Source organism: Carettochelys insculpta, chromosome 5 (genome assembly GCF_033958435.1).
Source record: "Carettochelys insculpta isolate YL-2023 chromosome 5, ASM3395843v1, whole genome shotgun sequence".
NCBI classification, from domain to species: Eukaryota; Metazoa; Chordata; order Testudines; family Carettochelyidae; genus Carettochelys; species Carettochelys insculpta.
In genome coordinates this window covers 41,480,429-41,493,757 of record NC_134141.1, presented here as the reverse complement: position 1 = coordinate 41,493,757, position 13,329 = coordinate 41,480,429, and the positions used below count along the sequence as shown (strand labels likewise).

The following is a 13,329-nucleotide window of genomic DNA, read 5'->3' as shown; positions in this document are numbered from 1 at the left end:
GTATATTCACATAGGGGAGGAGAAAGAAAAAAACAAATATGATACAAGATTGACCAAACGTGGACGTTCCCAAGAGAGGCTTAAGTAAAAACAATGTTTTCAAATTAGAAGCATTCTTCCAATTACTGACCAAACTTAATGTGAAATGAGTTCTGGAAACAATTGAACCTTCGGCACTGTCAAACTCTATTATGCACTGTTGCACATGTTGCAAGCTGCAATGGACGAATGGATTAACCTTTAAACACATATAAACGATCTATGGAGAAGAGAGAGGACTGACAATGCTCCTATCTGGAGAAGAATGAATGAATAAAACCTCTGTTTTACTTTACTTTAATATTAAACCCAGTGCTTTTTTTTGGTGCTGGTACTTGCCAGTACTGAGTACTAGCATCTCTGCAGCCCCAGCCATGGGACTGGCTGGGGGTGGGGAGCCAGCTGACTATCGACTCCACTTTTTATAAAAAAGGCAATGATTATACCTGAAACACTAATGGCCTCAAGCCCCCACTGTAAAGGGCCCAAAATGCAGCAGAACTGCTACTGTTTCAGGCACTGTGGGAAGAGACTGTGCAGAGATTTTCAGTCCCCTCCATGCTCAAAGCAAGCTCTTCAATAGCTCTCCCAATGACAGTCCATTAAGAGACGAAGAGGGTGTAGGCTCTAGCTTTTCTACCACAGTCCCCACAAACTCATGTATCAATGACTCGGATATGCAGGTAACCTGCACTTTTCTTCAGGATTGGTATGAAAAGACTTCTCCCTCCCTATACCACTTCTATTTTTCCCCCTGAACTAAGGGGATGATCACAAATCAGGCTTTGCCCAACAAACCACAACTTCCTCTAATGTTTGTAAATCTGAATTATTTCCAAGAGATCAGCACACTTCTAAAATAAATAAGTTGATGCTAATCATCCTTTCCATTGTAGGAACAGACAGTTCACCTCAATGTACAACATTTGGAAACACCAAATTGTTCCTGTAAATACCAATGTAATGAGAAAATTAGACTATAGGGTACTACAAGATGAATGTTATATTTATAAAGAAACACACATTTATAGGATAATTTAAACAGCTACACATGGCTATGGCTACCCAAGCAGCATCTGTAAAATATACCTTCAAACTATGCTTGGCCAGGAAATTCTATCCCATCCTGTCAGATGAGGATTTGGTCATGATCCTTCATGCAACTGTGCCCTTCAGCCTCAGTAATGACAATTCATTCAAGTCAGCAGTGACACTACAGACACTGAAAACACTCCAGTGGTGTATGATATAGCATGCCATTGACTGACCAAAACAAGATGTCACAAGAACCTCACTCTAGTACTCTGTACACTAGCAACCTAGCAAATACTAGGGATTTTTTTAATGCCTTGAGCTTAATCTACACCTTCAACAACTTGTGCCTGTGCTATCTCAGGGAGCCTCTCTCCCTGGATGATTAAGTCCAGCCATATTAGTTATTTTCCACTGCACCTCTCAAAAGTGAGACTGATGACAGCAGGAGAGACAAACATATTTGAGGTTAGTCCACAGTTTCTGGAATGTTGTTCTACAAGAATTAAACAATGACCATGAGGCAGTACAATATGAAAAATACAGATCTTCAACCCAGCTTTCCCACACAGCCATGGAGGAGCATCATTTTTAATAATCTGTATGCAAATGTTGAACAAGAAGCTTCAACAAGATGTATGTTACTCTACTTGTAAAATATAGACAATTCACCTACCATAGTGACAAGCAGGTATAGTGCCTCGACTGGACACTCTCCACAACTGAAAAAATAAATGTTTACTGTACACCATTTCTGTTTCTTATTAACCTTCTGCACTTCTCTTGGGAAAGGAGTCTGGTCAGTTTCCCCTTTCATTTAAGTCAGTTTCACCTTCTGCTACTATTGAATTGCTTCAATGTCACTGTTTGGTTTACAATAGTGCAAAGAAAGCCTTGGTGGATTTCTGAGTTTCATTTTGCTTTTCATTTAAGAAACATCTTTCCATTCAAGTTACATTTTTTGAAACCCCTTACTTTATAAAACCTTTAGAAAATTTTAGCAATTTTAATATAATGACTTGACAGTACCCTTTTAATTTTCATGACAACTAAATGACAAAGGATAGCACCGTTAGGTTTTACATAGGGAATTCTATCATTCTGTTTAACAATTTTTAAAAAAAAAAATGGTGATAGTCTAAGAGATGGTAGTCTGTAGCTTTACAAACAACAAGTAGTCCTTTAGCACCAAAAATTGGTGTTCAATCATTTTGCATAGGCTTATGAAACCTTCTTCCATTAAGAAAGTTGTGCCCAATACAAAGGAGACAGGCAAAAACTTCTGAGAGAATTTGAAGGACAGTCTTCAGTGCGCGCGCACGCACGCGCACACACACACACACCAGTTTTGTATTGCTCCTGTTCCTTAATCAAAATATTAAGCAGTAAGGCTCACCAATGGTGGGGTGATAATGAGGACAGTTGCCCAGAGGCCCAGCTATTCAAAAGGGTGTCAGTACACAAGATCTCTAAATCAACACCAGAACACTACATGCTCCAGGCAGTTCTGAGGGCTGGTGGAGGGAGGGGGAGAAGGGTTGCAGCAAAATCCAGACAGTGAGGTCGAGGGCTAGCTGCCCCCGTCCTGTCCCTTCCAGGAGCACAGAGACAGCCCCCCTCACTGTGCCCAGGGGCCCAGCAAGTCTGCCAGTCCCCCATGTACTGTACCAAGTGAAACTGTGTGTGTATGTCAAATTACTGTGTGTGTATAATGACAAAGAACAAGTCATCTGGATTGGGTGGTAAACTGGATGCGGGCAAAACATATGCATTTTAATATGGCTAAATGTAAATATACACTTCTAGAACTAAAGAACATAGGCCATACTTACACAATGGGCGACTAACTGGGAAAACAGCAACTTTGAAAAGGACTTCATGTTCAGGTGATTATTTACCATGACCTTAAGTTCCCAGCACAATACTCTGGCCAAATGGGTTAATGTGAAATTTGAATGTATAAACAGGGGAATCCTGAATAGGAGGAGGGAAGTTATATTATCTTGGTATTTGGCACCAATGCACATGTATTGGAATAGTACATTCAGTTTGGATGTGCCCATTTCAAGAGTGATATTAGTAAATTAAAGACTAATTACAGTATTAGAAAACATGCCTTATGCTGAATGACTCCAGAAGCTCAATTTCTTCAGCTCATAAAAAAGAAGGTTAAGGGGTGACGTGCTCACAGACTAAGTACATCCCTGGAAAACTGACATTTTACAATAGAGAGGTTGTTGGTCTAGCAGATGAAAGGCATGACAAGATCCACAGCCACTGGAAGTTGAACCTAGACAAAATTAAAACTAGTTTGTTTGTTTGTTTTTTTAATATAAAGGAAGGCCATGGAATCAACTTACCAAAGTTTTGTATTTGAATTAGTTGTAGTGGTAGGAAATAGGACACCTCTTATGCCACACTCCTTTTTCAGGTAAGATTTATTGAAAGGGAATACTCTGATAAAAGAGGAAACTTCAACAAGAACTAGAGGAAAAATGAAGGCTGTTGAGTAGGCGTAGCATGTAGTTGATAAAAGCATCTGAAATGACTTCCAGCACCAGTGGAGATGTCTCTGCAACCAACTGGAAGGAGAAATATCTCCAAGCTGAGCACAGTTGGTGGATTGCAGCTGACCCTTCCAAGTTCTGAAGTGCAAGTTTCAGAAATGCAGCTCACTCCTCAAAGACCAAAGAACCTAAGAAGTTACTTATACCAAAGTTTAACAGAAGGAATCCTTTACCCTTTAACTGTGGGCAAAAGGGATATTTGCAAAATTAAAGTGAGCATTCTCCTAACCCCGAATTAGTGCATTGACAACTGACTGGTAGATATTCAAATCAGAGCAAATGTGAGCCAGGAAGTAAAGCAACTAACATTTCTCAGAGCAATGCTGCTAGTCAATGGGTTCAAGAAACAGAAGTTACTCAAAAGTGTATCAGTGAGGCCATACAGCAGTTGGTGGGACCTGCTTGTCATGACTATGTTTACTTAGATGGAGTGAAGCAACCTGCCTAATAGATAGTTCTTGAGTGATGTGTATGTGAAATTTTCTATTATGAGCATTTATCTTATTGAAAATTACAGTCACTTGGCAGTGTACTTCAGATAGAAGGGGATGGAGGTCAAATTGTTCCCTATCTAGGATACATAACTTTGAAGATAAAAATCCCAAAGAAGCCAATTAGCCAACAAATTAAGAGGGGATGCCAAAATAATTATTTTAACAATAGAATCAGGAGGTAGGGTTCTAGTAAGCAAACTGAGTCTCAGAGGAAAGCAGAAGCTTGCAGATAGTGCGAACCTGTAGTACATGTGGTACTGGAGCAAATAGAAGATATTCCTGTTTATAAAAGTACAGGCGGAATCTGGAGATGGTCCCATCCAAATTCTTCACAGGGACATGCTAAGACCATGTGGATATACTTCTGCTCATAAATCAAAAGAGAATAATCAGCTGAAGACTCCTGTAAGTGGTAGAACTAGACAGAAAACTATTAATATGGTCATTCCGAAAGAGGATGAAGATGAATTTGTATTTGATTTGACCCAGGAATCAAAGTTTAACCCTCTGGCAAGACAGTTTATTCCAAACCAAAGCATTCATTTTGAGGAAACTCAACTGGAGGAGAGACTAGATGGGGTATCCACAGATGATGGTTTGAATTCTTCTGTTGCTCCAACCATTATCAAAGCACCAGTGGAACCTCACAGGACTGGCAGAATTAGGACTCATCCAGTTAAATATAATGATTACATTCCTGACTTCTCCACTATTCTGAAACCTACAGACACATAGTTGACACAGGTCTACTGTACGTATGTCTCTTTGTTACTCAACTGCGCAGCACAACAAATGCAAGATATTATGGATCGTGTCTCGGGTGCAACGTTGGGATAACAGTGATTTAAGCAGGGGGGAATGTAACCCATGTAACTAAAAGGAGACAGCTCATTAAAAGACCCCTGCAGGGGAGTAAGAGTGAGTTATATCTGCATCATCGCTGCCAGGCAGATTCAGCACTCCACAGTCAGTCAGTTGTGGAATTGGGTGTGGTAGTTATAAGGGTCTGCTTCATCAGGCTCTGTGTCTGTTGCTGGGTCAGACTCCATGAGGGACAGCAGACAGAGAATCAGATCAGGAGCAGAAAGCAGGCTGGGGTCCCTCACTCTGAAGCACTTTACAGCACACTGTGATGGTGTTAGCCCTCTGCCAAGGAACGTGGGCAGTATTAATACAGTAACAGGGAACAAGTCATTTCTAGTTGTTATTCTCAGTCTCAGTATCTTTTGTAAGAGGGTTTCCTTTAACCTGTGTACTTGTGACTAACCAGTCACTCAGTTAACTCTGTTAGCTGGTTATCTGGCAGTGATCCGCACGCAAATCCGCAGGATCTCAACTGAAGATTCATACAAGCAGTTGGAGGCAAGATGGGTCAGACTCAGCAAATCCTCCAGATTTGGTGATCAAAGACACTAACTGAGACTTAGGTGAACTAAACCTGTGTTTCCTCAATCTTTTCTTATAAAGTACCCCTTTTTCCCAAAAAAGTACCCCCAGTACCCACAATTTTCAGACATGCAATTTTTTTTTCCACTATTGCAACACATTTGGTTAAACAATTTATTTGTAACTGGTTGGTTTGAAGAAGTTGCCTATAGGCAATAAACTTGCCACTGTACTTATGATTGTGCAAAGAGGATAAACAAAGTATTGGAAGAACATAAAATAAGTCCAATTTTTATTCATACGTGTATATATTTTTACACAAATATAAATGAACAGTGATCAATAAAACTATAAGACAAATTTTAATTAATTTAGTGCAAAATGTTCAAACCTAGGTTTCAGACTGCTAAGGCCACAATTAAATCAATGTTTCTGATATGGTTTCCTTTATACTACCTTCTTCCAATCTGCAGTTTTATTCTTTGTTTTCACAAGGAATCGGTCCATTTTAAACCCTTTCAGTTGTAATTATAAATACAAAACTAAAATTGTACAAATAGCAATTTTATCACTTACTTCAGATAAGCATAATATTCCAGAGCCAGGCATTGCCAGCTCCTCACTTTAACCCAATCCCCTTCCCCTCCCCTCTTTCAGAGCCAGGCAACCCCAGCCCTCCCCACCCCCCCCTTTAACCAAATCCCCCACCTCCTCCAGAGCTAGCCAGACACACACACCCTTGCTGTAATCCAATGCCGGTGACTCACCACCACCATCCGCACTGCCATGTGCTTCTCCAAGCACTAGGGAGGGACACATGCACAGAGCATCACTCAATACTCTCATAGATCCAAGCATTTTATTACTCAAATAGCCACATAAGGCTCCAGTGTGCATACCCCGCAGACTTCTCTTGCATACCCCTAAGGTATCACGTATTGAGAAACACTAAACTAAACCCAAGCTTTTGGGATCTCTGCTTCTGCTTACTGTGTTAGGTGTGCACTGAACTGTCCAAGTTTTACTTTTGTTTCCCTTAGTTTATGTTTATTGTAACCATCACAACATATCTGTGGATTTATAAACAAGGTATGTTGTAAAAGTTAGATTATTTGTTTCTTCAACACAGATTTTATAAAGTTCTTTGATTACATTAAGTTATTTAGTTTCTTTTGGGACTTAAATGTGAGGAGGCTGACCTGTGCAATCCTTGCTGAAAATCCTTAGAGACTGAACTCTGGGTCTCCAGTTACCTGTCTGTGGGAATTGTGGTTTATTTTTAAGGAACTGGAGAAGGGAAATGAAATGCCCACCCCAGGTTACATTTACATAAATACACTGAACAGCCATAGCTTTCTGAATTCACGGTAATGTGTCTTAGAACCAAATCTTCCTTCAGCTGAAGTCAATAGCAAAACTTCCAGAAACAGGTTTGTGCTCTTGCTTCACTACTGTTTGTTTTGGGAGAAGCATCTACATTGCATGAAGTTCACACAAGCACATATTTTAATATTTATTCTCACTATGGTACTCATTGTGTTTGAAAGCCAGATTTAGAGAAGCTCTGTTTCGTTCACGGTTGTACAATATTGTACTTTCAGCTCACAATGTGGCACAAGTGGAATGAATGTAGCTAGCAAAATAGCTAGCATAAATTTGACACACTTCCTTCTATCTAACCACACGATGTTAATGAATAGTTTTGTATGCATATATCCATTCTATTAACTGTATATTAATCAAGAATGAAAGGAGTTACTAATTTATGGTGACTTGATCCCAGTTAGATGCAAAGCACTTTCACCCAACACCACATCAGCATTTAACAGTAACCCGATAAATCCTAAACTAAGCATCAGAGGTACAGGATCACATATGAGCTCTGTAGTCATCACTGAACATCTGCAATAATTTCACTTTAATGCCTTTGTACTTCTGCACCATTTTAAATTTATGAATATTTTGTATACTATAAGATATACAAGTAGTAACAAAGCTATGATTCCATCAACCATGAATGCTATTTGTGGCTCTTTGTGGTACTACTAGACCAACATGGATTCAGCATGTCCCTGTATACCATTCAGCAAGTCCCTGTATAACATTTGCATCTGATCATGCATGAACTATGCCCTCCGTATGATTTCCACAGCACGCTGAGGATGTTGCTGCCTGAACATCAGCAATGCAGATGTACAATTAGAAGAAAGTGATTGTCTCTCTAATCCTATCTCCTACAGTGGGAGTCTCTGTAAATAGTCTGTTGCTGAACGCTGCTTGTTATTTTAGTTCTGACCTTTAGTACGGTATCTTTCCACATCTAGAGTACCAGCTGTGTACAATCATCATGAGTAGGAAATTGATACTATTGGGGTTGTGAGGTATGATGTCTGGGCACATCTAACCTAAAATACACGAATACAGGATCTTCCATATAAACACACTTATGTCACCCGTAAAAAACTGCACACTGACCTCACGTTACATGAAGAACACCTAGCTCAGTAATGAACCGGGCCATTTGTTTTTCTATAGCTATTAGCTTTGCCATTGCTTGAAGCACATTACCTTTTCTCAGTCCACTCCTGAGTTTCCTATTGGATAACTTCCTTGAAATTGAACACTGTGGAAGGGGATGGAAAGGGTTATTTATTCATTCTCTAGTTACCCAAAACACAGAAACCTTTGGGATGACTCAATGTGGAACATGGGGAAAACAAAACAAATTTTGATCCATGAATTAGGATTTTCTAAGGTTTCTAGTGGGTGGGGAGGAATATTTGATTCAGTCTTACCATCATAATTTCTAGTGAGTCAGTCAACTGAACAAGTTGTCCAAATTCCAAACTTAGGAACCATCATACTCCAACCACAGCAACTAGGGCATATGTTTCTCATGCGAGATGCACACCTCCATTTTGGACTGTACTGAACATTGGCGATAGCTACACAGGCTGCTTTCTTTTGATAAAAGTTGAAGCACATCCATTTGCCAATTAAAAGCTACACAAATGTTTCACAAATTACTTCTCGGGAATCTGTTCTGCTTGGTGAGTTTTTCATCTCTAAAAAAGTATTTACCAAATGATTCAATGTGGGAGATTTCCCTTGTGCAATCAACACAGGAGAGGGAAGACAATAAAAAAAAAAAGACACCATATTACAGATACAAGACAAGCCCCTCCACCACTACTGAACGCACAGAGAATGCAGAATATCGACTACCATATGCATTCCATGTTCACCAATACCAAAGAGAAGGGAAAGAGTTTTTTGTTTGTTTTTTTTTAAAAAACAGGAGGACAGAAATTTACTGTTTCGTGTTTCCTTCTAGTGCCACCACCATAACCTTCAGGTGCTTCACAGGTAAAGTCCATCCAAAGAACAAGAATCAGTATTAAAAACCTTTCAGAGAAAGCTCCTACATCCAGTACACTGGATGGGTGAATTTTAAAATGGCCTAAATACTCTTGTAGCTGGTGAATATTCTAAAGGGGCCAAAAAAATTAAACAAGAATCAGACAACTCCATTTAAACAGCATTCAACGCGCGCACACGCACACACCCCTTTTTTTTTTCTAGTATCTACACACAGATGACTGAGTTTCCAGCAAGTAAATTGCAACCATGGAAGAACTCGACATACATCAGCTGCAACACAGAACTTGTCTCTCACACCACTCCATTCTAACGAGTCCGCCAGTCACTATTTCAGACTTTTAAATCTTTTGGGACTGCCTTAGCCTAAATACACCAATAAATCATGATAAATTATATGAAGTTTAACTTCTGAGCCACACTGCAACAAATTATCTGTTTGAAAGGAATTTTAATAAATACAAGACTTACTGCAGTTTTTTAAGGAAGAGGCAAAATCTCACATAACTTTGCTTCATTGAAATCCAAACAAGTATCTCTCTGAAATGTGCTCTATAGGCGATAAAAAAGTAGTAGTTAGGCTCCTCTGATTTCATGTTGGTAGCTAGCAGATAGAGGGTAACAGGTCACAACAGACAGTTTTAGCCCTAATTTTATGCTTTAAAATCAGCCTTTTTGAAAAGAGATCAGATGGTATTCAGTTCTGATTAAATACAGCACAGTTATTCTGTAAATGTAGAACTAGGTAGAAAGAAGTACTATTGGGCATTACTATTATTGTATTTATTGATATCTTGGAATGCTACATGAACCCTCTTTTCTCTGATCTATAGGACACAGCTACTCAAGGAAATATCTAAGGCAAAGAACAGATGGGAGTAAGGTTATTTAAGTGGAATACTGCACAACCAAATGTTACTATAGGCTGCAGGAATAATCACAGCCAGTCACTCTCCATAACCATTATTTTGAGAGATTTCACTTCTGAGGCACTGAATCTGTCAACTCACCAATGCATTGACCATGCATGCAACTAACAGCTATCGTTCAAAAGATTATATCCTAAGAGATCCTCACCCAAAACATGTTTTCAAAACAGAAACAAATGCTGTATTTGTCCATTCAGCAGCTGCAGTTTTCTATAAAATTACGAAAAAGGAGACCTCACCTATGGTGCAACTTTTCTTTTTAACTAGCAAATAAAAGCAAAAATAGGGTAGGATGGAAGTAAATTCTCTGTCTGCTATATCCCTGGAAATAAAAACATTTGTCTTTGTACAGTATGATGAGAAACATTACCATCACAAGAAAAGGAGCCATATAAAAAAGTCTAACTGTGGCACACATGCAGTGAAGATGGAGGTAAGCCAAAACGTTTCCAAAAGAACATTGTGTATTTGATTTAGAATGCAAATAGAAAAAGAAAAGATTTGTCTTCTAGTTTATAGCCCTGCCAGGCTTCACAATGAAACGTACTTGGATTTAGTAGTTATCATGCTTTGAAATAGTGAAAATGGTTTACTAATTCACAGTCAACATTTCACCATCTATAAAAATAGCATTTCATGTCTGACAGCCTATATTCAATATACAGTAATAAACTGCCTGGAATTTTATTTAATGCAAGATGTTTCAAAGTCCTTCCAAATGCACAGCAATATCTATATACACTCTCTATAGAGTCACTGCAAAGCCAAGCTCTTAATTTAGAATATCTTCAGTTACTCCCTGTTCAAATAAAGTACATCACAGTATATGCAGCAAATTGTTGGGTGGTTTTAGCCTATACTACAAACATAGCAGTCACACAGCAAAATTCCACAGATTTATCTCAAAATAGCTATAGTACCAGATGCATTTAACTCATGAAGTCAGTGTTGTAAGAAGATATGATAGATAATGTCATATGTAATACTCATCTGTTGGTGCATTGTGGTACAGTGGATGGCACTTTAAAAAACAGGTACTTAAACTGTTATTCACATGCCTTACTATAACTTAGGAGCCCTGATTAAGGATCATAGTTATAAGAGATGTATACATTTTCTCAGAACAGACATTCTTCTACAGTGCTTCCTTTTCACACACACATTTATTTCAAGCTATATCCCAACAGTAATGGAATTTTTACTGAAAGTTTTGGTTTTATATCTAACTGGGAAAAGAGTCTCCAGTCAAACCACCCTCCTCTCAGCAGGCACAAGGTAAACCTAGTTCATTGGCACAGATGCAGTCAGCCAGAACAGACATATCCGCTTAGATGAAACATGCCACTGTAAGAGATGACACTTGACCTCCACCAACACAGATCTTGTTTGCTTACTAGAGGAAAGAGGAGTCTGATTAGAAACACAGAATGATTTACATTCATGGGGCAAGTTCTGAGCAAGTACTAGTGCAACAACAAAAGCCAATTTATTCTAGCAACATTTTAAAGTGTCCAAAGAATTGCTACTCAAATAAGAAGAAACATTTTTAAAAAAAATACACACATAAACCCAGAGGGTACACATTAAGAAAATGGAAAATTACAGATATTTTCTAGCGGGACAGAATGAAAAAACCTGGGACCATGATTATTTTAATCATTTTCACATGGAGAGTGCATCTGTTATTAGTGGGTATATATTTATGTAACCTAAATGTTAACACATCCCTGAACTTCAGACTGCCTCTGAAGGCAGAAGACTGTTGACTAAACTTGTTGAAAATATTGTTAAAATAGAACACTAATGTTTGAGAGCAAAGAAAAAACACAGCCTACTATAAATGTCAAATAAAGGATTACGAAGCAATGCACACAGATTTTGGACTTGAATTTCAATGCATAATCCAATCCAACCATCTGTCCACCAGTTGTGTACCAAAATCAAGACTTGGGGCAAGCTGCAAAAAGGACAGCCAAGTTACATTATTTTAGCCACAGTATTTTGATACTTAACTACATCTCCACGGCAATTACATTCTGTCTGCAGATCAGCCTACAGGAGCTGACACTTGTCACTGACCAAACATTACCATGCACTCCCACAGCTAGAAAACAACAGACGTTTTGTTTAATGTGCATCTCTTGACTGGGACACAAGTGCGAGGAAGAAAGCGCAGAGCTGGCTGCGGTGACCTTTTTAAACATCAGCAGGCTCGCCAGAGGCTTCTCCTTTCCCGTTCCCCAAGAAGTGGGAAAGCCCCCGGTGGATTTCCAACCCAGAGAGCCCCCTGTTCCTGTCCCCCTCTGCCGTCAGCGAGAGTTAGGCAGCTGCAGGAGGAATCTAGGGTTAGGGCTGCAAAGTTGGAGTGGAGCTGGAGGGCCCCAGTGGCTTGTCCTCCTCCCCACCCCAGGGAGGTGCCCGGTATCCCGGGCAACGAAGGTCCCTTCCCCGATGCAGGAGCTGCAATAAGTTCAGCAGCCCGCGCCCGGCTCCTAACAGAACCCCCGCCACAGCCAGGCACCTACGGCCACCCTGCTCGGAGGGACGCGAGCATCCCACCACTCGGGGGGAGGCTTTCTCCACGGGCTGGCCAGGCACATCGCCTCCCCGGGGAACGCCGGTGAGCGGGGGCTGGGCTGGAGCCCCCCAGGCGGGTTGTAACCCCCGCTCCAGAGCGAAATCCCGCCCCCGCCTTCATCCCGGCCCATCGCCCTGCGGGGAGCCAGCGGCTGGGGCACCCCGAGTCCCCCCGCCCGCGCGGGGGCGAGACACTAGTTGATTCCCACCCCCCGGTAAAACCACAACCCGGTCCGGCGGCTGCAGCTCCAGGAGTTGGCCAGTCGCTGCGCCCCATCCGAGCCGGGGGTCCGCCTCCCGCCGCTCACCTCCTTGAGCTCCTTGGCCACGTCTTTCAGGTCGCCCAGGACTAATTCCAGATCCTCCACGATGATCTTGATCTGCTCCTTCACCTTGGCTTTGGGGGCGGCGGGCGGCCCCTCGGGCGGGGCGGCGGCGGCGGCGGGGGTCCCCTTGGACTTGGCGGACATTCTTTGGGGCGCGGGGTGGCAGGGGACGCAGGTCAGGAGAGCTGGGGGACCAGCGGGCGCCCGGCCCCGGCCCTCGCGCTCCGGCCGCCGGCTGCCTCCCCGCGCATGGTGGGCTCCGGGCTGCGCCGCGCTCCGCTCCCCGCCGGGCGGCTGACCAGCGCCGCTGCCATCAACTCCCCGGGATCTGCACTGAGCGCGCCCGGGCTGCAGACGGGCGGGCGCTGCGCCTGCGCCTCCTGCCTGCCGCTCTCCCTCCCGCCGGCACACGCGCACGCACCGGGCATGCCGCGAGCTGAGCCACCCGCGCTCGGCCCAGCCCGGCGCGACGGGACTCCCGCGCTCCCCGCCCCCCGGGCGAGCACGGCTGCGGCCGGAGCGGAGCTGAGGCGAGGGGTTTTCTCCCCAACTTTGCCCCTGTGTTCCGCTCCGATGCTGGGGGCCTGGGGTCTGCGCCGTG

At 42.1% G+C, this 13,329-nt stretch overlaps 1 protein-coding gene across 3 annotated transcripts in view; it reads right to left on the bottom strand.

Annotated features, from left to right (window-relative positions):
* PRR16 (proline rich 16) overlaps positions 1-13,063 on the bottom strand; it is a 268,695-nt gene extending 255,632 nt beyond the window's left edge. For all 3 annotated transcript variants that reach the window (XM_074994130.1, XM_074994128.1, XM_074994131.1), the window contains exon 1: positions 12,711-13,063. In XM_074994130.1, the coding sequence (XP_074850231.1) occupies positions 12,711-12,872 (162 nt within the window). In that variant the 5' untranslated portion in view covers positions 12,873-13,063. The remainder of the gene's footprint in view (positions 1-12,710) is intronic.
* Between the last annotated feature and the right edge of the window lie 266 nt (positions 13,064-13,329).